Source organism: Eutrigla gurnardus (genome assembly GCF_963514095.1).
Source record: "Eutrigla gurnardus genome assembly, chromosome: 17".
NCBI lineage: Eukaryota > Metazoa > Chordata > Actinopteri > Perciformes > Triglidae > Eutrigla > Eutrigla gurnardus.
The window spans coordinates 16,687,111-16,712,263 of NC_139928.1; the positions used below are offsets into that span (position 1 = coordinate 16,687,111).

General features: G+C 42.4%; 1 protein-coding gene across 1 annotated transcript in view; it reads left to right on the forward strand.

The window, feature by feature from the left end:
* med30 (mediator complex subunit 30) overlaps positions 1-24,844 on the forward strand; it is a 30,640-nt gene extending 5,796 nt beyond the window's left edge. Inside the window, exons 4-5 of the mRNA XM_084032765.1 lie at positions 1,649-1,756; positions 24,084-24,844. Coding sequence (XP_083888891.1) covers positions 1,649-1,756; positions 24,084-24,179 — 204 coding nt within the window. The 3' untranslated portion in view covers positions 24,180-24,844. The remainder of the gene's footprint in view (positions 1-1,648; positions 1,757-24,083) is intronic.
* The last annotated feature ends 309 nt before the right edge of the window (positions 24,845-25,153 follow it).

The following is a 25,153-nucleotide window of genomic DNA, read 5'->3' on the forward strand; positions in this document are numbered from 1 at the left end:
CTTATATAATAAGCTGCACATGTCCTTTGCTGTCTTTTTCTCCCTCCATCAGTTTACAGTTTGGCATGAAGCTCGGTCTGGAAACTGACAGGAGAACAGAAAGTTATCCAGATTTTTTTTTACATCTTTCTGTTACTCTTTTCCTCCCCAGGGCCTCTCTGTGTCTTTCAGTCTTCCCTTTTTTCACATTTCACCTCTTTCTTGCTCTTTTCGCACTCATCTCCCCTCTCTCTCCCTCTCTGGCTATGTGACATTTTGCCCCTTGTCTTACAGTCATCTCCTCTGTCTATCTGTTTGTCTACATTTCTCTCTGTCTGCCTTCGTTTTTTTCTTTCCCTTTCCGTGTTAGTCTTGACATTGGTCGGCTCCAGACGCACTAAAACACCAGTCAGTCATTGCTTCCAGACGAAGCAGCTTACTCCAGTCTTCGTCTGGTGTCCGCAGGGCCTCCACTCCAGCTGCACAACCTCGGGTCAAAAGGAGGTAGAGAAGCAGAATGCTCTGTGTGATTTAGATTAGCGTTGTGCCAAGTCGTTATTGGAGCAAGGTGTGTTTTCCCACCGTACAGCAGTTTTTATTGGCTTCTAGTTGTTCGGAGAGTCCCCTACCTAATCTGTGTTTGTGATCTTGTCTGGTATGACGGTTTCTGTTTTGAAAAGGAAATGGTGAAGATTGGTTGATTTCGAGGTTTATTTTTTTTACGCTTGCAACAGGAACTCCTTGTTTCCGCTACTGCGGATTATTTGGCATCTTCATTAAAACTCATTAAAAGTGGTGTCGTATGTCTGCGAATGGTTTGTGGTATTTTGGAGAGCATTAACCATCAAATTGACTTCATGTCAACATAACTGATACCGTGTATTTCCTGGAAACATTTGTCTACATTTGCACACCATTCATTGGCTCTGCAGAGATCCACAAGCATACCATCAATCAGGCATTGTCTATATAAGACCCTTTATGTCCTTGCCGTTCGTTGTACCAGGAACAGTGTGTTCTCAAGACATCCTCGCATCCTCCAGCAGGCCTCCTCCCCGAGGTGACCACTGGGGGGCAGTGTGATGTAAAGCAGCAATGGGGTGACCCTGCCGGCTCTCCTGAAGAGAGAGCCTCGCTGTAGTGTCAAGCAGACAAGGTCAAGCATACAGAGCATTTAAAAATGAATTAATCTCCCACTCGCTCTCCATCTCAGTACTGTGTCTCTCTATGTTGGAGAGAGAGAGAGGGGGGTGAGACTCGGCCTGTGTGTTGAAGAGCTTACATAGAATCCCCATTTTCACCTCTTCACCAGAACAAGACTATCAGATAGCTCAGATAGTGCTATAACTGCACTCAGCAGGCAGATCCTGTAGGAGAAACGTGACTGTGCAGCTTTTAATGCATTTGGATCATATAATAAGAGGAGAGTAATCAGAGAGAAGTGCATCGGGGAGCAAATTTTATTCCAGAACAAGACCAACTACTCGATAGCTCGTCTTGAAACGGAGCCACAAAAGTAAAAACTGTTATGATCCTTTCACGGTGTAGATTTGATCAAGCTAATGCAATCCAATTCAGTTGAATATGTCAGCGTTTTGGAAGTGATCCTCTGGCAGGCGTCTTGCTTTACGGTAAATAATACAGATTTGTGTTTTGCTGTCCCCTCCAGCAACTGATACCCTTTGTGGAGGATGACGGCTCTAAACACGAGGACCGCTCGGCCGGCCAGAGCCGCCCTGCCACCGAGGAGAGGAGAGAAATCCTGGAGGTCAACAAGGTATTGTGTTCGGTCCGTGTGACGGGTCTGATTCCCAGCCAGCGGTAATAAAATGAGAGGGTAGGGCTTATGAAAGAAAAGTGAAAAATGGGTTTCACGATGTGATATCGTGAGACTTCATCACAGCTTAACACGATGTTATTTCAGATTAGTCAAATTTGTGTCGACCTCTCGAGTCTCAGGAGGCCTCCAGACATTTCAAATCTTCAGTCTAATATCGTTTTAAAGATATCATAATTAGATGGAAATAATAATTAGGCATGAAATTCATTGTGGATTAATTATTTCACTCACCACCATTAACCTGAAGCTATAATAGCCCACTTCTCATTACTTGGATAGCAAACATCCAGGTTATAAATGTGCGGTTTGTACAAAACAAAATTAAGAGGCTACACTTGATAAACTTTATTGTGTGCTGAGTTTTTGTGTTTGAAAGGGGAAATATGCTAGTGGGAAATGCTATTGTAATATCCCTCAGAATGTATTTGTATGGCCTTGTATGTGCCGGTGTGAAAGCGTCTCTGAAGGGTCTGGATATTGTTGGGCTATCTTACTCAAAACACATTTTCAATATCGCATGGAGATCGAGCAGAGAACTGGCTGACAAGCGTGGCGGCCACATATTGATAATGAATAAGGCGACTATAAACTAAAGCGCCATTTAGTGCAATAACTACCTCGGCTTAGCATCTGGGGATAGCGGAGGTGTCATGGGAGTTTGAGAGAGTCCCTCGAGGTGTCTTGTGGCGGGTGCTGAGGTTTTGGCTTCAAGCTACCTGGTAGACTGAGAAAAAGCTTTATCTGTAATCTTGATTAGTCAAACTAGGGCTGTTATAAATCCAGATTTTCTTCTCTCAAAATCAGATTTTTCGATTACGATTATTTTGTGAAATGACAAAAGGCAAAGAAATTATTTCAAATATGCTGTTTTTTATTGAACATTTTGCAAATAATTTCCCCATTGGGATTTGAGTGCAAACCTTGCTCTTATTAAACCAAAAAAATCCCTCAAGGGATTAATATAAAGAACAATTAATGAACTTTTGCCATCTGGCTTTGCTCCATGTTATCTTCTTGTAAACAAAAAAAACAATCCCTTTGGGATTAAGAGAAAAACCTCACTTTCACATGTATCTTAAGGTGTATCTTAAACTTAACTAAAAAATCGATTTCACGATTTTCACGTTTTTAACATCGTCCTAACTACATAATCGCGATTACGATTTAAAATCGATTAATTGAACAGGCGTAAGTCAAACATGCTCACATGCCTGATCATTAATTCTATTTCCCACAGTCATTGACAAAGTATCTTGTTGCCATCGGTTGGATTATGTCCGTATGATTCAGCATCCTTCAGCATTTCTGCCAACTGCTGATGGTGTAGTTCTGTAGGCTTCAAATTGACCCTTCGCTAAGCCCCGTCCCCCATGCAGCTACTTTGTGTCAGAGCTGCCATGGATCCTATACTGTCACTATCTGCACTTGCACTTCCAGGATGTCAAACTGATTCAGCAGGTTGACATGATAAAGAGAGATCATTTGAAGCCAACAGATCACAGTGAAGCGCTGGGAATCAAGACAGAAAACATATTAAGTAACAACACCTGTAAAGTAGGTAGGTCTTTATTCACTGTTATAATAATTTAAAAGCAAAAGCAGCATATATACGTTCAGTATAGCTTCATTAACTATCGTAGCATAGAAGTGCTAACGCTAGTTAATGATGTGCTAATGTACTCAGAGACAAAACTTATGAATCTCTCATAAAATGGTAAGAATTAATTACTTTGTGTTGCTCGTATGCATAAAAGGATTCCAACACTAGTGTTAGTTGGCTAATAAGTTACCTTTATAGTAGTATAATAAACTATTAAAGAGAATAAGCTGACCTTTGGCTACAAGGAGCAGACTTGAGCAAGATAGCTGATGCTGTTTTGAATATTAATTGAAGGAGAAAAAAACGGAGGTTTTTTTATATCTTGTAAGTGGGTTTCTGTTCACTTCTGGAGTGGTTTCAAGCCGCGGACATCAAACACACCTAAGAGCTTTTCTCAAATGCATTCGATGTCAGATATGTTTTTGCCCAGCTCTGATGGAGAGGCTGTTTTATGACACTCTGAAGTGCAGAGCAGAGAGCTTTTCTGCAGACTTACATGCCGTGTTGTCAGTCAAAGTCTGAAAGTTTGTTGGAGAAAGATTGAATCCTGAGTCGTGAGACAAACAGTGAATTTGGGCGTAGAGATGGGCAGAAATGTGGTCTCTCAGATGTTAATGAAACGGAATCCAATAACGGGAAATTAATAAAGAAAAATGTATGAATTACCTTAGAAATAATCTAAACCTTATACTGAAAAAATGTAGTTTGGTGTGATATTTCATATGGAAGTTAAGAACTCTGGTTGATTTTGCAACTCCTGTGGTTGCCGTGGTAATAGCGGCATAACGTGAAGCTGCAGCAGTAGGTTTTGCATTATTAGTAGTAAGATGAGGAGATACAATGAGAAACAGTAAAGCTGGATTACATGCATGCATCAATTGGTGTGAGTCCCTTGTGCGTAGGAAGGCAATTTGAAACAAGTGATGTAATAGCGGACCCCGCCGTTAACCGTGTCAAACTGCAATATTGACGGGTAATTACTGAATATAAATACAATGAGTGACTGTTGCAGAAAATTGAAGACCATAAAATGCCATCATGTGTGGGTGTGATTCCATGAACATTTTAAGGATTATTACATAAATGTTCAAAAATACTTCCACAAGTGGGATGAGATAATCCCATTTATGTTACTTCCGCTGTTGAGGTAGTCCTGGAAACGTTTCAAGGAACAAGGCGGAGTAAGATGGATCACTCAATCAAGACAAAGGGATAAAATGACTCGGTGATTTACATATAGAATGCAAATGATAATGTTTTAAAATGTGTTTTTGGGACACGTCACAACTTCTCTTATCGCTGACAAACCCCTTGCCCCTTGATGTTTTGGCATTTGCCGTCATAGATTATTTTTGAGTCCGAGATTAGGTTTAATCCCTGCCTGGGAAACGGACCCATCAAGATGACATTAAAGCGGCGTAATATCAGCTTTGGGTCGATGAAACCCAGATCCCGCGTAGATGTGGGTGAGGTAGGAATTCAGATACAATCCCTTCCCATATCGCACGTGAGTATTGTAGTTATGGACAGTGGAGCGTGGCAAAGCTTCAGGTAAAACACAGCATGCATTATTTAGGAGGCCCTTTTTAGTTTGCTTCGTCTATCATGGATTTGTTTGGGTTTTTTTCTATGTGTGAGTATATTGAGTTCGAGCGAGAGAGAGCTTTTGTTCTTTTTTTTCCAGAAAGCAAAGATCGTGTTTGCATTCGCTTTCAAACACGCTTTTCACCGTGCGCGCACGCTGGCTGGAGCCCTCCTCTGTTTCCTCCCTTTGTATGTACATTGTGTCGGCTCTGTACAGATCGTGCATGCCAAACTGTCTGAGTCTGCTGCAATGATAATGGTCCAAGGTCAGGGGTGTCGGCAGCAGAGATGAGAATTGGTTATTTTTAAGAGCTCGGCACAGCTCCCCTGGCTGCTTTTAAATGTTAACACTACAGTGAAAGATTGCAGTGAACCCTGCGCTCAACTGCACTCACTCTGCAGAAAGCCTCCCAACCTGCAAAGACTGCTGTGAAAGACTGCAGATATAGTGCTAGATAAACCACATTCTTATTCAGACTCTTTGAATGCAATACTGGACTAAAATACAGAAAATTCTATCAGTATTCCTGCAAAAAAAAAAAAAAACGAAACAAGGCAGCATTTTTGTTTGTGAGGTTCAGTGACAGATCTTAAAATACTGCACTTGGAAGTAATTTAGTCCTATTAGGGACCTGTGTATGGATGTGATAAATAACCTTGTTTATAATATGACCTTCCCCCTATGCAAAGCATTAGCATGCAAATTGAGTTCCGACAAATGATCCAAGTATAAACATAGATTGATGTTGAGATCGAGAACATCGAGGCTACCGGAATACGCTGAGGGAAGCTTTTAGAGCCCGACTGATAAAGGATTTTGAAGGCCGATACCGATACAAATGTTTGTTGATTTAAAAATCCGATATTCCGATATATCGGCCGATATTTTTTAAAATTTAATTTCATTATTTGTAGTTATTTATGAGTCTTCACTAAAATAATATGATAATGCAGTTTAAAAATAAACTTGTTTAGCCTATTTTATTGTCACAACGGAACAGACGAACATCAAAATACATTAAAGTTCTGATAAATAAAATGTATAAAAATACAAACTTAAGATATAAAACTTAAAGTCCTTTGAACAAAAACACAATAATAACAACAACCAAACACAAAGTTACCATGTATTAAAAGACTTGGTAAGCTTCATAAATATAACTTTGAACAAGACTGGAGACAAATTCTGTTAAGTTCTATAAGGGTGTTTCATCCGTTTTTTATATTATTTTTAAAATATTCATTTATCGGCCATAATAAATGCTGATACCGATAGTAACCGATAGTTTGGAAAATGCCTAATATCGGCCGATAATATCGGCCTGCTGATATATCGGTCGGGCTCTAGAAGCTTTCCTCACATGCTGCAGCCCTTAACACTGATAGATGGGAACATATCAATTATGTTAAAGTGAAATCATACAAGAAGCTTCAGGTAACATCCTTAGTTTGTGGTATTTCCTGGGGCCCGTTTCACAAAGCAGGTTCAACAAACTCTGAACCTAACCCTGAACTCTGAGTTGACCAACTCTGAGATGGGCAACTCTGAGTTTTCAGTTTCAGAACAGCGGTTTTGAATTAGTTCAGTCAACTCTGAGTATGTAAACTCTGAGTTATGCGCGTGCCTGCCGACTCTATAAAGCCATCATCAATGGAGCTCCGATACTACGATTCACCATGGCAACGGGGAGAGCGTCATTAGATATTACTGAGTGTTTATGTAGAAAACGAGCTCATCCTGAGAAAGCGGAGCAACGTAACTGCAGCAAAGTAGCGATAGTTGGCGTGGCAGACAATTACTGCCCTATCTAATGTGTATAACTGAATGAAACAGTCTACTGATCTAAAGGTAATAAGTGTTTATTTTCAGCTTTGCAGAGCAACACGGTGGTGTAATGGTTAGCAACGCCGCCCACGGCGCAGGCGACAGGGGTTCAACTACCGTAGTTCACAAAGTAGCGCACTGAATGAATTATCATTTTCATTGGGTGTAATCCCCCCAGGCACGGAAAGAAAATGGTGTCAGTTGAAAATTAAGCATAAGAATATTGTGCAAATACGTTGACTAAGGCATATGATTTTAATCATATTTCACATATTAAACAGTAAATATAAGCAGATATTTCAACACAGAAATCTACTTAAACATTTCATAAATCTCCCGTTCGCAAAAACACTACCTCCGCAAAGAATCTGGTTGCGGATTATGTCCGTGATATGAAATGTTGTAAATGTCGGAGAATATTGTTTAGATAATATTTAATGTGATTGGAAGGAAAGGTAATCAAAATCCTCTCCCGACGCAAAGCTGCTAGAATCACTTTTATTTCCATATCGATTAGGTTGAATATGAAAGGACGGCACATTTTTTCAGAGTTGGTTCAGATTCCGGAAAAAGGCGGAGACATGTAGGGAGAAACTCAGGGTTTGTTGAAGCAAACCTGCTAGCGAGCAGGTTAGGTTCACGGAGTATGTTACCCGGGTAACTGACTCAGATTTATGCTGAACTGGCTTTGTGAAACCGAAAAACCAGAGTTTCCCTCATCTCAGGGTTAACTAACTCAAGGTTTTCACTAAACCTGCTTTGTGAAACGGACCCCTGGTCTTTTATTGGCCACCTACTTAACAGATTACATCATCTACCTAATTTAAGGCAGTTGAGCTTTTGATACCAAAACATCAGTAATATGATAATCTCTGACATGATTTATTTTATTTATTGATACGTTGTCACGCAATGTATCTTGTCGACAATATATATTGACAAATCTAGTTTTGTTATTGAGGAGATTTGGTTTATTTCGTTTATATCGCCCAACATTACCTAGAGGCTTTCAACTCCAACTTGTTTTAAAACGCTGCTTTTTAATTTGGCCCTCGGACATTCAGTGTATGCCTCATGTGTTTGCAGCATATTTAGCTGTGATGCTGCCCGGGCTGCCCAGCTGCACATTAAGGCCACAATAAGGACAGCAAGCTTTGGGGAGTTAAAGCGGTTAGTCTGATCAGCAGAGTAGAGATGCATCGTTACAGGGGGAAGCAGATGTTTGTGGCCTGGCTACATCTGCTGCAGTCACTCCAGCCAGATAGGAAAGTTCTGGATGAGAGAGGGATGATATGGGAGGAGGGCGAGGTGGCCGGGAAGAGGACGGGATGAACATAAAAGAGGGAGAAAAGGGCAGGAAGAGAGCTACATGGCAGAGAGATGTTACCATGATAATGTTGATGGAGTGATGGATTAAATATTCGTGATAGAGGGATAAAAAAAAGAGATAGAAAGAAAGCCTCAGTTGAGTTAAAGGACAGAGAAATGGACTGTTCAGGTGGGAAAGGTGTTTCAAAATGGATGGACGATCAGACAAAGAGAGTAGAGATGTGAAGTGGAGGGTGAATGACAAAGGGACACCGGGAGAAACAAACAAAAACGTAGTAAATAAAAAAAAAAAAAGAGAGAGCGTTGTGTTTTGAAAAACAGAATAGCGTCTGGGATGTACAGTGAAGACGAGACAGGTAAAAAGATGGATGACAGCATGAATTGATAGATGTGTAGACAGCCGTGGATTGTCAGAGTTAAGCCGTCCCCATTCAGATAGGGTCTTCAAAAGGAATAACACAAGACTGATGAAATTCGGCTGCAGCGGGGAAAATGGGACGCCTTCTGTAACAGGATGCTGGGAGAGAAAGAAAGAGACAAGATTGATGCGTGAAGTGAAAAGATAAGTTGGAGCACGCCTCAAACTCTCCAGCTGATATGTCACGCTGGTTTAGGATTGCTAGCCTCACATTTCCCTGAATGCCGAAAGTAGATTTTTTCTTTTCTTTTTTCCTTTTTCAAGACGACTTCTATCAAAATTTAAATTCACTCGCTGCCGTAGATACGAACAATGATAAGATGCATCCTCATGGGAAGGGTGTGATAGGCAGGAGTGTTGGATAGCAGGGTAATAGGATTCTAAGTCCATGGATGGGGATCTCTGTACACTCTGTTCTGAGTGGAACAACCTTGGAGCAGACACTACCCTTGTTGCATTTTGACAGAAGAGTGTGATCTGATGAGAGCCATTGACGTGTGTGTGCTCTGTGCTCACAAGGGGAAATAATGGAAAGGAAGCGTTGGCCCAGGCCTAAATGTTCACGCTGTTCAATCCCTACTTAATCCTTGTCCACAGCTCCGGCCCCAAGCCTTCCACCACATACTGCAGAAATGTTGACATAGCATCATGACATCGCCCAGGGATATTTGGAAGCCTGCTGTTTGCTACCATATCCATAAAAATCAAAATCTGTCCATGAGGGTGGAGCTTGTTGAGATTGTTGCGTGAAATCGTCGCCACCGCCAGCTTCTGCTCACGACACCTCGATTAAAGCAAACATGCGTCTCCCTCAGATGAGTTAATATCCCCTCGGTAAAACAATTACCTTTGAAATAACTAGTTAAATTAACTGGTGAGACTCTCCTATCGATTTCTAGCGTGTAATCGGAGATCTTCCTATTACCACGAGGGCCGCAGCTAGGGATGATTTTCATTCGAGATGAATCTGCCAATTGATTTCTTGATTAATTGTGCGGCCATTATAGTAATAGTAATAATTAAGAGCCCAAGGTGACTTTGTTTTGTCCAACCAGCACTCCAAAGACTCAAAGAAATTCACCAAGAATGGACTGCAACGGCTCTCTTCCCCGTCTCAAGGTCCGATTCACAAAATGATAACATAGTGCAATTACAGCCATAACATTTTGCAGGGAATAGGTACTTAATAGCGTCTTCTTTTTTGTTCATTCTCATTTTCATTCATTTATTTTTCATGACAAATGTCATTCTGCACCCAACTTGAATGAGTTTGAGCAGAGCCTTTGCCTGGCACTCCAGCTGTGTTCACTGCAAAGTCTGGGCGTGACTCCACGTGCGCTCCAGTTACCACCAACTCTCCGAAGACGCTCATAATTTCACTGGTAACTGCGTGTGGCTGTTGGCACTAATCTTTTTGAATTGGACTGTTTTTGCAATGAGCCTCATTTGCATAGAAAGGGGCCAATCTTGCGCCAAGTGTATGCATATTACTTGCAAATAGAACAGGAGCAGCGCAGTTACAGATGCATTTCACCCCGGGTGGTTGATTTGACAATGACATGCTACAAGGTAATCAGAAAAAGTAGTACATTACTTTTGTGAATTCACCTCTTCAAACCGTATTATAGGAGATTGGAAAACTAGAAAATATTCACATTTAAAAAACACTTGATTATCAAAATTCTTGCAGGAATTTTGGTTGATTGACTAAAAAATATATATAAACTTATAATTTGAGCTCTGATTGCCAGGTTTCCATCCTAATAGCACAATTAAATTTAATTTATAGGAAATCATCGAAAGTAAACGTGAATTAATGCGTGCTTTTAAGCAAGTATTAGGAGTTGGACGCATCGAGATAAGCAGCGGGTGGCGCTAACCGTCCAGTCAGCTGCCGTGAAAGAGCTGCAGAAGAAAAGGGTTCGACATAATTGAAAGAGTTGTAGCTGTAACGATGTCGAAGACATGATGAAAACATGGCATTTATATAAGTTTTTCCTCACCGCTCCACACAGATCTGACGTTTTTACCTCTTTCATGCACACTTAAGTCATACGCTTCATGTACCTCATGATTTATTTGTCTGTTTCTACCTGTTTTCCCACCCTTTGTGATATTTTCAGGGTTTTTTTATGCACAAAATTAAAATGCGTACAAAAACAGATGGTTGCTCATTGACATCCTCTTCTACAGTCGTTATATAGCGGTGCAGTTTACGCTGAAGCACCATCTGGCTGCCTTCTAAAATGAACTGCATCTTATGCCTGAAAGGTAGAGGCTCCCCGACCCCTAGCGCTAGCTGTGACTCCAGGCCATTTTCATTCCATCCCACATACTCCGAGCTTTCTTCAGCTGAAGCCTGAAGCCCACCCCTCAAGCTGAGGGCGTTGAGCAGGTAGAAGTAAAGATCAGTGTGGGGTGGTGGTGGTGGTGGTGGTGGAGGTAGGGGGATGGCTGGAGGAGAGGCAGATAAATGACTCCTCCATGGTAATGTCTGGCTGCTTTATGGGGTGTCCTGCCTGTGAGTGATAGCCTTGCTCTCGTTATCTGTCGATTGGGGTAATTGCTGTTTGTCGGAGTCGAGCTGACGGATGGTGATGCAATCTGCCCAGCGTTGGAGGCGGAGGTGGGGAGGGGGGATGCATCACTCTCATCACTCTCCACAAGTGTCTTTAAAAGGAAGCATGCCGTGTGTGACAATATGTATTTTGAATCTAAGTGGTATGAATGCGTGTATTTCCCCCACTGTGGATGTCCGTGGTGACTTTGTGTGTGTGTGAAGAAGTAAAACTGCATTTGAGCGTGTGTGAAAGTCAACTGCTTTTTTGCATAAATGTTTAAGATGCATTAGCCATAATTCATTGGCGCCTAATGGGTTGCAATTGCTCAATCTCCGTGCTGCAGACCTCTGGTGCTGTAGAATGTGATTGTGCATATCAATTCAGGGTCCCCAGTCATCCACGCTGTTTCCGCTCCAATAAAATAGACCAAATTCTGTGGCGCCCAAGTGACCACAAATTACAGCCCTAATGAATATCCTACATTACTGGTCACACGCCAATTAACGAAGGGGGGGGAGGAAAATATGACGAGTAAATTCGCCAGCGGCATTTTTCACAGAGCGCTGATTTTGGACGGAGCTTCCTGTTTCGGAGGCGCTTCCATTTTTTGACCAGCTGTTCCGTAGCGAGCGCCGTCCAAGTCGGTGGGGAATCAGCCGTCTTTCCGTCGGCCTGCCTGCCTGACTGACTGATTGACTGGCTGGCTGTCTGAGCTGAGTGACGGTGCGTTTTTTTGCGGAGTGCAGGAAGGATGATTCATGGCGGCTCTCCGCACCACTTGATAATCATTCCATCTGGGGCGTGGGACAGGCTGTCTTGTCATTGGCACATCACTCATCGTTTGTTCTCCTCGTACGTTTTCCCCGCTCCGTCTCTCCATCCTTCTATCTGTCCCAAGGGCCTTGGCGATGACCCTCCACCCTGGCGGGGAGGTTGTAAAGCTGGATCTGCGCGACATGGCAGACCCCCACCGTTTTCTCAGTCACCTGCCCCCCCCCTACCCGCCTGCCCCACCCCTCTGCTGCAGCCTGCCACTGCCACTCGCCTTGCGTTTGATTTAATACCAGCCTAAGTGTGAATAAATTCCTGTCACAGCCCATTAAGGAGGCCTTGGAGAGATCTGGCCTGTTATTAATTCTCCACAGCTCCTCTTTCTCTCCCCTCGTTTAGTTACTATCTCTGCTGCCGCCGCTCTCTCTCCCTCTCTCTCCCATGCCCCCTCACCCTCCTCCTCCTCTCCCTCCCTCAATGCACACTGCCTTGCTTTTTAATACCCCGTTAATTACCGCGTCTGTCCTCTTTATTCAAATGAGAAAGGGCGAAATTAAAAGCAAGGGAGGATGTTTGTAATTTCAAACAGGAGAGCCGTCCCCCGTCTGGCTTCGCTCCTCTCTCCCCTCCAGAACCTGTGCGAGCTAGCTGCCGGGCTCGGCGTGTATAATGGATTCCGGTAGCACTAGCGGTTAGTTTTTATCTGAAGAGCGGGCGGGGAGTCTGCCGAGGCTTGATGATAAACAAACGCAACCTCCTAACTGTAATAAGACGGGGAGAGAGGGATGCAGCTCGCTTGGCAGATGCTCCTTCTCCGTCTCTTTGCTCTCCCATCCCCTGCCTCCTTCCTTCTTTCTGCTCCTCTTCTTTCAGTTTGTCTCTTCTCCCCCTCCTGCTGTGCTCCATTTCCTCTTCCTTCGTCCTCGTACATCCCATCCTTCCATCCCTCTATCGCTCCCTTCCCGTCTTCCAGTGCTGTGTTCAGGCTCCAGAATTAGTAGTCCGTGCACAGCAGGTGCCCGTACCTCTGTCTTATTAGCTGCCTCATATGTGGCCCATTAGATGCTCCCTGTATGCCGAGGGCTTTTCAATTGTTTTGCGGGGGTCAGAGGGCCAGTGTAGCCACAAAGCTTTTTGCGGAGGAGGTATCAGAGCTGGGGCTTTTTTTTTTTTTTTTTTAGAATACGTGTTTTGCTGCATTTAGTGTCAAGTGCAACCCCAATTATTTCTGTTTTGTGTTACACTGTTTAAGGGCTATGTACGCAATTTCTTTTCTTTTTAAGCCATTGTCTGACTGCGGTGTGGTGTTTATCGTTTACATGATAGGAAGGCATGAAGAACCCTTTTCCTTTGGCTTTAATGTGCACGTACAATAATTTGCTGTTGGTAGATCACTAAGTAAACAAGACATCAGCCATGCTTTTAAGCTAGCTCACTAAGAACAGAAAGGTAGAATGCAGACTCGCATATATACTTCAAACAGAGGTACGTTGTCGTAAAAAGACCAAAGGTTCCAGTAAAGATGTTTTTAATTTAGTTCTGAAGGACTCGAGGCCTGGAGCACTCGCTGGTCATTGGGGATCCACTGGGAGCGTAATGAAGCACATTTACAATACCTGACTCTTCAAAGCACTATCGAATATTTGTGTTAGAATGAAGAGCTCCAACAAATACTTGATTAAATGATTAGATTTCATTTTTTGGCCTCTTCAAACAAGCCAATTTCCTTTGATAGATATAGTTCAACTTATCTTGTTTTCCTGGTGAATTCAGGTAATATTTTATTATTTTTTCGATTAAAAGATTTGGGCTTAAGAAGTAATCTTTATCTTTATACATTTCTAAAATAATGTATGTAATCATTGTGTATTAAAAGGTTAAGAGACCGTTAGGGGATTAGGGTTAGGGTTAGGGTTAGGGGACCGTGATTTTAATGTCAGACCCTTGGGTGGCAGTGGCAGTAGATGTGGTGTAGGAGATGTAGAAGTGGTGCAGATGTAGTGAAGGTCGGATGCCTGAAACATGCTCCATCTAACGCCTCACTTCCTCCTATGAGTCCATGTCTACAGTCGGTGTGGTGGAGGTCGAGGACTCTGGCTTCTCTCCAAGTCTCACCCGGGGATTTACCACCTCGGCTGGTGCGTTGTCAGCCAGTGTTACATGCTCACCTTTGTATGTATCTGCAGCGGCGCTCAGCCAAGGAATAGTTTTTAATTTATCGTGTCCCGTGTAGCCGTCAGTGGAGGGAAAACGCTGTTTTCTTCAAATTCAGCGCTCCTCCTCAAAACACACGATGCGTGTCCTTGAGTTTTAACAAGCGTGTTGCGTAATGCCTTACGATTTTCCAGTGAAAACAACGCAACCTCTTTTTCTCTGTCTCCTTCTTTCGTCAGTATTATTTACTCCACGTGTCTTTTCTCTGCATCTTTTGCTTCCTCCATTCAGTCCTTTGGTGCAGAACAATGCGAGCCTAACAACTCCATCGTAATGAAAGGAAAATGTTGCTTCCGCCATCTGATAGGTTGCACCACGTTTAGGACCGGCTTTGGCATCACAATGCAGATGTTTCATTCTTTTATATTCTTGTAGGTTTATATAAGACATTTAAATCTTTACCGCGTAGACTTGTTTCTAATTGAGTTTAAAGTTAATTTCCAGGCCACGTGATTGGCTGCACATGGTAGTTAACAGGTATTTGTTTTGCATTATACGCTGTGGTTTATAGGCAGTAGTTTGGGGGCTCATTCCGAATAATGTTCAAGCCAGATCGGATTCAGCATTGAGCAAAACATGGCGACTAATCAAACGCGGAGTAAAGGATAAACGGGCTGTGTAAGGGATGTCAACGGTCTGATGAGCTGCATTTGTTTCAAGATTTAGCTGCGGTCAGAGTTTGTTGTCAAGAGGTGATGGAGGACCCTTTTTCATGTTTTTGAGCCTTCATGTAGGAAACTTGCTACACAAATAAACTTGCCTTGCCTGTGATGTGAATGCCAACGGGCACGTTGCATCACCTGAAAGTTTTTTTTTTTTTTCCACTTCAAACCCTGTCATCACTATTCACTCTGGTTTATTTTTTTATTTCTTTAGAAAAAAGGCAAAGCTGCTTCGTCAGGCGCTATTTACATTTGAACTTGGGGAAACTGCTTTGTGTCTCGGCGGAGCGCAACGTAACACGCTTGTTCTCTTTTCTAACGCCGACTCTTCCTCGCCCTCAATAAACAACGTCTCCTGCGAGTGGATCGGAGGTTTCAGATCGGAATTACCTCCCTTTTATCTTCTCGGAAACCTGCCTGCCTGTCTCTTTTTTTCCCTTCACCCCCTACCGCTGCCTTCACTCTTAAAACGACAGAGGTAATTAGAACCAATATCACTTTGTTGGAGAGGTGCAATAGGGGCGCTGGTGGTTAAGTGAGTGTTAGTCATGGTAACGCAGCGCTTCGCGAGATGCTTTTGATGTCTGAAGAACTGTTTTTGGCACCCAAAGAACTTTAACGTGGCAGGTTTTTTTCCCCCAACATCATAGGAAGTCTCCCTCGTGCATTAAAAAAACAACCTTGACGTTTCATGTTAGGTGTTGCAAAGGGTCAGACAAGGAGAGTTGGTTCAAAGTACTCTTGCATCACGTACAGATCATTTGCCAGCATTTCATTATAAAGAAAATAGGAATTTATGTATACTTGATGTGTATGTTTATGATATTTCAGTGAACCAGCAGAAAGCTTAAAGCAAAGAACACCATTTATAACTTCCTTTTCCTATTTTTAGTTATTACCCCGCAGGATGAAGCCTGATGTTGACGATGAGAGAATTAATCTATTTCCATTACTTCTTTATTGTTTCTTTTATGAATTATTTGATGGAGCTCTGCTTCCCCCCCTTTAGTTCATGTTAGCAGCACAGTCGGAAAGGAAAGGCTTCTCATTAAACAGAGTAAGCAGAAAGCCTCGGCCGTTTGTCTACAGCTGACTGATGAAGACTTGAACTTCCAGCTAGAGGCCGACCGATTTATCTGTTGGCTGATGTTATTGGCTGATATCAACTTAAGATCGTTATAGCCGACCCCTTAGGTTGAGCCTTTGGCAGCGTCTCAGGTTTGATTTCAACCCACAGGCCTTTGCTGCTTATCTATCTATATATATATATATATATACACACTTTAAAGATATTTTACAGAACAAAAATCAAAGCTGGCAGCGTGATATGTAGTACAAATGGCGTAGTTGTGGTTTGAGGACGATCCCTTTCTGACATTATCAATCACTATTTCTGCTATTTCGATGCCCTTATTTGTCTTCATTCAAATGTTCTATATGCTAACTATAATGATTCTATTACAAGGTAAGTGTAGTTTTAATAATTGACTCTCACCTTCTGTCATCTTTGATAGAAAGGTTTGTTGTTAAACTGTATCCTGTCCATTTGTCACAACTATTTAAAAAACAAATTTGCAAGGTGATTGCAGAGAACTTTGTTAATTTGGTGTTTCAAGTCATTATGTAAAAACAGAATATTGGCAGATACATTGTTCCAGGTTTTTTTGTTGTTTTTTTTTAAATCTTGAAATGGTTTTGGCCTCAAAAACCCCCACATTTGTTGGGCTCTACCTGTAGCTGGGGGGGCTTTAACTGTCCATCTGTTTGTCCTTGCTCTAAGTAATCATGCGTATGCAGTCAACACATTCTGAAACCCAGAGGTTGTGATTTGAATTTCACTCTCCTTATCAGTCCCCAAAGCTGCTGTAGCAAATCTGCTGCAGTGTACAAATTAGCCCTTTTTGCTCTCTAAACTAAGTATGAACTTACATGCACTCAAGCGCACAAACTGATTGTATATTCTTATGCCTGCAAAAAAAAGTGTAATTACCACAATATGCCACTTCTGCATAAATAGACATTTTCTTTGGTTTATTTGTCACTTAGTCCCAACCCAGTTAACATAGCTGTATTCCTTGGATTCTGCTCAGATGTGCAATTTTACTGATGGTTAAATTGCTTGCATGGCTGCTCATCATTGCTTTTAAAGTAACGGCACTACAACCTTCTAGCCCCTCATTTATTATCACTGGGAACCAAATCACAAAGGAAAGCGCGATCGATGGGGCTACCTGGCAGAGACTCAAGTGCTTAGGAGGGGGCGAGGGGGGGCGCCTAGCCTCAGATACCTTTTAAAAGGCTAAATCGATTGCAACCGTTCTGCAACAGTCGGCTGACACTGCAGGCTTTCCACCTCAATGCCGAGGACATATTGAAAGAACCCCGTCGGTAGGCGTATGCAAGGATGACAACATGGCTATTGTATTTCTGCCACCCCCTGGAAGAGAAAGCTTTTATCTGCCTTCAAAATCCCTTTTAAAGGGCTTCATTCTCCTGGGAAAGCCCATGCCAAACACTGAACACACTTGCACTCAAACCGTCCCGTTGAGAAAAAGCCATAAAGTTTATAAAGTCAATTAAGGCTTTTTTTTTTTTAACTGATGTCAGGCAAATTAAAGCTGCTTGGTGCGGCTCCCCGTGGGGGATACTGTCAGATGGTTAACCAGGGCCCACTTAGCGTCACCGGGTTCCCCAGGCGGAGCACAGAGCAGTAAGCAGCTTACTTGTGCTTTTTTACCTCGGAGTGGCCAGTGTTCCTTCCTTCAAGTGACATTTCACTTTGGTGGAACGTTTTTAGATTTAACGGCACACTCAAGTGCAGTCTGGTAGCGTTCGTGATTAACTTGTGTGCGTTCGAAATCATATTTATTGGCTTAAAATGAACCGTGAATGAACCGCACCGCATTACATGGAGCGAAGAGATACATGTGGTGTCGTATTACCTTGATCCATGTTTTCCAGCTGTGTGTGCATATCACTTGAAGCATTTACATAGTATATCAAATATTTTTGAATGTTGATGTTGGTTTGTCCCATTTCTTCTGCCTAATAGAGAGTTGCATATTCTTGAGAGAACATATTTTGTTTTTGCATACATTTTATGGGGTCGTTTGTTTCTGGAAAGGCACCTCTCCACATAGCTGAGGCTCCTTTCCAAGCTTTTGTCACACTTATTATAAACTATGTCATTTAATTAGATGAGACCCGTGTTTCTGCCAAGACGCTCTATTTCACTGACGGAGGACTGCAAGAGGTTTTTGCTTCAGCCTTTGTAAACCACGTCAAACCATGTAAGGCTTTGTAAAGAAGACCAAAGGGCATCGAGTGTGTGGATGTGGATGATTCAACCTGCCTCATATCTGGTCGTGAGGATTTAGGAGAAGGAGTCACATCTTGAAGCAAGTTCCGAATCGTCTTATCGAGTCATTTTAGAATCTTTGGTACGGATTATAATGCATCAGATGTGTAATACTGTCCTGACTCATTTGGCCTTTTGAAAAACAGAATGTATCTACTACATCTGCCGATGCCGTAGAAGTAAAACCAGGACAGTGGAAAACTACCATCAACAAATTAAATTGATGATTTTTTGATGCCTCACGTTACATGTTTTCTTATTCAGTGACAACAGGAGGATAATCTCAGCGCTGATTGGCTTTAGTGTCACAAGGTCACGCTAATTGCTCGCTCGAGGTGAAATATTTCAACTGGACACTACAACTGTGCGAATTTGCATTTATTAGCGTCTTTGTATTGACTTTTCCTCAAGGCTGAATCCCTCCCAAGACATCACAAATATTTCAGATATTTAAGCAAGAAACTTGCCGATATAATCCAGTATTTCACAATTTGGAACTGGATCCAAAATGGAACCAGCTGTTGAACCCCCTCATCTTCCCCTTCGCCACCTCTTATCTCTCCTCTTTGTCCTCCACGTCTCTTCGTCACCTCTCCTCTCTGCCATCATCTCCTCTTCATCCTCCTCTCCTTGTCTCCTCTCCTCCCTGTTCTCATCGGTCCCCTCCTTTTCTCTCCTCCATCTCCATCTCCTCTCCTCCACATTCTCTCCTCCCCTCGCCCTAATCCCTTCTCCTCACTCACAGACACTTACACTTGTAATTCCCAGCCAGATCCGTCTGAGTCAAAGCTGCGATTTGAGTCGCCAGCGACAGGGCGGATTAGCGGAGGAATCCTGAGTGAAGGCAGGTCTTCGCTCCGCTTGCTGTATTCTCCCTCTCCCCGCATGTGTGTGTGCGAATATTTTAATCAAAGTCATTTCTTCCCCCGCCATTATCTCCGAGCTCCTCATCTAAAAGCAACTCTAGGGTTCTTAATGTGCTCTGGGAAGCACGGTGGACTCGTTTTTAATTGTACATGAAACGGGTTAGATGGCTAAAAAGCTGATGATATTTTATTCATAAAATAATATATAATGTCTAATGGATAGAAAACAACTCCCAAATCGTCTTTAACGTGGAGATAATGCAAGATTATTAATTGAATTTAGAGATGCCAATTATCAAGCTTGATAAGCCTGAAGAGTCCTTGTTGTTTGATGGCCTACATTTGACAAAATCCCGAGTGTTTACAGATTACGCTGTTATGCTGAGTCGTCGTATCCGGTGCACAGTCACAGAGCCACTCTCCAAAAATCCATTCACTTTTAATTGAAAGCAATCTCCAATGGGCCTTCTGATGTGAATGCATGAATATATTTGGTGACTAATGGCTCTAAAGGTCAGGGAACGTCTTTAAGCGTCCCGAGCCAGGATCTGTCTTGACATGACGCACGGAGATCCAGCAGTTTGAGCTTCTCTCGTGGCAAAAAATTCACTGGAGCAGAATTTTACTAAAGTGATTTAGATGAAAAATTCAGCTTTTTTCCCCCCTCCCCACTTCTGTCTTACACCCTTCAACTGCCGAAAGCTTCTTTTGATCTGATTTGGATGAGTAGGGGAGAAAGGGAGCATGAATAAGGGAGTGTGAGAACGGCAGAGAGGGACGGAGTAAAAGCCCTTCATCCATTTAAACAAACCGTCATCTGTCCTGTTCGCTAAGAGCCCGCCATCCTTTTAACTGTTGTTCCCTTCTTAACGGCTTCAGCTAATGATGGAGCTGCCACTCCGCCATGCACAGCCCGTCTCCGTGTAATCTTTGGCTGTGTTTAACCGAGATCCACACTTATAAGGTTGTCTTAGAGTTGATGGTGAAACAAAGCATCAGATTCTGTCAGGATAAAAGCTGCAGATGCTCATGAGTTGCATCATAATGGTTTCTACTTCTCCTCAGCCTGTGACTCAGAAGGACAGGACTCTTTTCTTTAACACTCAACACACGACGTGATTGCAGTTTCTCCACGGGGAAACAATGTGAAAGACGGGAATCTTACTATTTAACAGGGTATTAATAAATAAGACTAGTGAGAGTTATGTTTGTGAATGTTTGACAGTCCAAATCAATTTATAGGGAAATAACTGACAGACAGATGTTTTCATCATCGACTCATCTACTGAATATTTTTCCACACTAATTGTTTAGTATGTAAAATGTTTTTAAAAAAGGGAAAACTGCCATCAGTTTCTAAAAGCCAAAGTTGACATCTTCAAATGTCTTTATTTTCCCTAATCTTCAAAGATGTTCAATTTTAAATAATATAAAACATGAAAGAGATCTTTACTTCAAACAAACAATATTAGCCATTTTGTCTGAATAACGTATCAATCAGTTATGAAAATGATACATTATTGTTGATTGATTGACTCTACATTAACATAACTACACTATATATACTGTATTAATGCCAATCTACTAATATATAATACCCAAATATGTTCATTTAAGACAAGGAAAAGCACCAAATCCTCACAATTAAGAAGCTAGGTCATGTTTGGATTGGTTTTGCTTATAAATGTAATAATTAATCAGCATTGTTTCCGGTTAATTTTCAACTCCTCTCTTACGTAACCTGGGAATGATGACATCTGATAACCCACAGTTTCACAAGCCTTGCAAAATAAGTAAATGTAGGTCAAACCGCAGTGCGACTCTCATTATTCAACTTTTTTTTTTTTTTTAGAATCTGCTCCTCCTGGATATGAAATAGACGTAAATTACAGCTCGTCTCATACGTCCATCAGGCTTAGCTGTAATAACAGGGACTGGAATCGGATTTGTTTTTGACCCCGCAACCAAAATGTTTAATCTCCGGGGATGACGGGTTGCCAAAACTCTGTCCAATAAACAAACCACTCAGTGGCCCATGTGACTTTTGTTTACAAGTCCTGATTTGAAAAACAGACCTCACCCCGGCTTGTCCTCTGTAAGTCCACCTGAGAGCTTCCTGCGGTCGGATCCTTTACATGACCTTCGTTTCCGCCTCTCTAACCGCACACACACACATACAGTATCAGGTGTGCACAGCGACTACATCAAGCCATGTTTCAAATCAACCACGGGACAAAAGTCAAGAAAATCTAGTTTGACCCTTAGAGACCACCATAGACCCATTTTTGTCTTTTTTAGGGCCGACAGGTGAGAGATCTCACGTCAACAGTAGATGCCATGTAGGAATGGCTGACACCATCTGAAAGCTGGGAACTGAAAGATTAATTTTCTAGTCTAAATCAGAAATGAAATGATGAATAACAATGATCAAAAATCTTAAGGTGAGAGGTCAAGGAACCCTGTTGAAACTCTTCCTGACAGGCTGGCCTTGTTGGTACTGTGGATTCATTAGCAGGTCTAGTTTCACTTGAACACTGAGCCTGCTACAGCCTCTTAAAGACCCAGGACCGTAAATATTGTAAAGATTTCATGCTTTTCTCTTATGTTACTGCATATGGAATATTTGTAGGTTTTGGACGCTTCCATTGAAGACATTCATCTGGGGAAATTACTTTTTCCAGGAAGAAAAATACATTGGATTTTAACAAAACAAAACAAAAGAAATCGATTGAATTTTTCATTTCAGCTTGACTTTAATAAGGTCAGTATGGGTGCAGATACCTACTCAACGGATTGAATTTTCTAAAGTTATGTTGCGAAACACACCAAATGTGAAACACAGACTGCTGCGCACATAAACACACATTTACAAATGTTCACACACATAGATGTAAAACACCTGCACAGCTGCACACTCCTAGACACACATCACCGACGCTGTGCTGGCTAGTCTCCATCTGCACTCCATCTTGGGTCACCGTGCTTTTCCACTCTCTCCTCCGTTGCTCCTGCGACGCCTGCCAGCGTTTCCAGGTTATATGCAGCAGGTAGGCAGTGAGCCAGTCTGCGGGAGGCCTTCGGAGACGGCGGCTCAGACAGCGCTGACTTGTTTACTTTCATGAGTTGTTGACTGGCCACCCTGCCGCGACTGATGGCGTGTCAGGAGAGGCCTACCGAAGGATTGAAAACATCATCGCTGGGGCCGAGAAAAGATGGAGCGTTTGCATCCGCGGGATTCCTCAAGATGTGTTTTTTTTTGCGTCTGTAAAAAAGCCTCGTTCTCAAGACGAAGCAACAATGGTCCAGAGCTGCTTTTCTCTGCCTGTTCTCTGTAGTATACCCTTTTTCTAAACAGCGCATTATAGGTGTGAAGGATTAGAGTTACGCTCATTACGAGGTTATGAATGGAATTACATTTCCCCGAGGTTGCAGAGCAACTTCTGTGATAATAGCTAGTCTTTTTATTCAGATACACCAGCGAGCCTTTTGTGATCGTCGCTGCTTCCCATAGTCTCATTCCCACTGTGACAATGTGAAATTTCATGTCAGGTTTCAAAAGGGGAAGCTGAGAGACACTTTTTTTGGTGGAAGAACCTGGATTCCCAAAGTTGCATATTTTGTCTTTGAAGTCAAACCTGCCCGTTATCAGCTTGAAAAAAAAATACATGAAGCTTTTTTTCGCTGTTAAAAAAAAAGAGACACGTGTCGTATTCTTCGTGTAAAACAAAGGCTTGCGCTATCGTCTCATTAATACAGAGAAAATTACAGAGTTATTTCAAGATCCTGCTCGTCAGGGTAATGAGGCATATCCCATGTTACACACACACAGACGTGCACACGGAGAATTAAAGTGAAAGTCAAAGGGAGAGATAGAAGGGGGGGGGGAGAGCTTGAGAGGCAGTGAGAGCCCCGCCCCCCGAGAGAGAGAGAGAGAGAGAGAGACTGGAAGGCCTCCAAATGTTCCACTCTGGTATCTTCAAGGACAATCAGCTAAACAGTTGATATTAAGAGAGCTGTGTGAAATCGATTGCTCAAGGTGTTATCTGCGCTGCAAAAATGGCTGGTAATTAGTCATGGCTAAAGGAGTGTTACCGAGAGAGTGAGAAGGATTTAATCTTAATAGATTTCGCTGCACTGCAGATACAGTACCTCCTGAGTGAGCTCTCCTCTTCCTCCCTCCCTCTCTCTATCTATCAGAAGAAAAGCAGCTGAGTAAGTAGCTGTGATGTACTGCTGTTGCTAAATTTGCCCCGTATCTTCAAATGTATGTTTTGCCTGAATTACTTGTTCAAAGGCGGCACACATTTGGCAGCTGTAGCTGTTCCGACCCTCCACAAGCAGCGGCAGCGGCGGCGGCAGCTCCTTGTTTGTGTGTAGAGCTCGGGCAACGAGGTACTTCAGCCCACGGCAGCTGTTGACTTAGAGATCTTGGTAACGTATTCAGAGGCAATCAGCGGACAAAGCCCTCAGTAACTGACGGGGGGTGTTTGTGATGTACCTGTACAGCCCAGATGTGTTAGTTTAGTGATTAGCGGAGGGTGGGATTGATGAAGCCGACAGAAGTGCTCCTGTTTGCGGAGAGGTCAATAGGGGGTCGGTGAAGACCCGGTCTGTTGCATAATTGAGGAGGAAATGCAATGAATTAAATGTGGCTTTCAAATTTTTATGAATCCTCTCCCCACACAAACTGTGAAGGATTAGGCAGGTGTTGTGTCATGGAAAAATACTTAATACTTAAACGGACAATACATCCGTCCTGCTATGACGTGTGCCGTGTCCTTGGCCCATTCGGAGGATGTGAATCTTTAGAAATGGGTCACTTATTATACATATAATACACTTTTAGTCATGCAAACTTCACAATCCACCAGGTTTCCAGTTTGTTTAGAAGAACAGTGTAGCAGCTCAGCTCTGCCTCCATGAGACGGTCCAATACAGTATTCTCAACTGTAATATCCAGTAAGCCAAATTATTGTTTTCCTGCTGAAATGTAATTGCTTTATTGTTTGTTTTGTCGGGTGTTTGACATTCTGTTTTGTTTTTTTCCTTCTCTTTTTGTTATTTTTTTTCCTGCAGAAGCTAAAGCAGAAGAACCAGCAGCTGAAGCAGATCATGGACCAACTCCGCAACCTCATCTGGGAGATCAACGCCATGCTGGCTGTCAGGAGCTGAGCCACACACACTCAAAAACACACTCATATACCACACACACACACACACATACTGATTATAAACAGTGGGCCGGAAGATTTGGTCGTGTGACACGGTACCACAGGCTGGCCGAGGCTGCACTTTACAGAAGAAATTGGGACTTTGGCAATACCAACCTTATTCTAGGAGAGGACGTGAAAAGAAAGAAGACAGGAAGACGTATGAAGACGAAATAAAAACTCTGGGAGGGAGGGTGCACATCACATCAGTGTGGACGATGGCAGAAACTATTCTGTCTACCTCAACAATCTGCATTTCAATCAGCATAATGATTGAAATCATCTGAAGAGTTGATATATTGTTTTATCTATTTGTAGGTACTAGCTCAATAGAGGGTTTATGCCTGTAGAAGCACATTGATATATTCTATTTAATCATAAAATTATGCTGAAATCATAGTATTAGAATTGTGTGACGCCCTAAATTAAAAAAAGCTTTTATATGACTCCTAAAAACCTTAATAAGAAAGACACTGTTGCAAAAGTCTTATTATTGCTTTGTTGATCTGCTTTTTTTATTTGATGTAATACGTAAACTGCTCTTATCGGACATGACATCATCGACACCATGCCTTGTAAAGGATTCTGCTGCGCTATAAATCTGGTCTTGATTTTTTAAAAAGCCTCCGCCGTTTCATGCTGTGGTTATTTTGTCTGTCGATGTGTCTGTTGTTTATCCCACCCCGCATACATCGAGCATCGAGTCACTCCTCGGAGTCGTGGTAAAAGGTCTTAAACCAGGTCCATCAAAAGATTCTTTAATTGGAATAAGCTCAGTGTTTCCCCTAGAATTTTTTTCAGGCCCGGGGGTACCCACCGAAAAAACCCTAAACAGACGAGACGTGTGGGATGGTGTATTGGTGCAGTTGGATTAAGTCAGGTGGCACAGCAAGCAGTCTGCAATTCTGCAATTATTATATTTGCATTCAACATTTT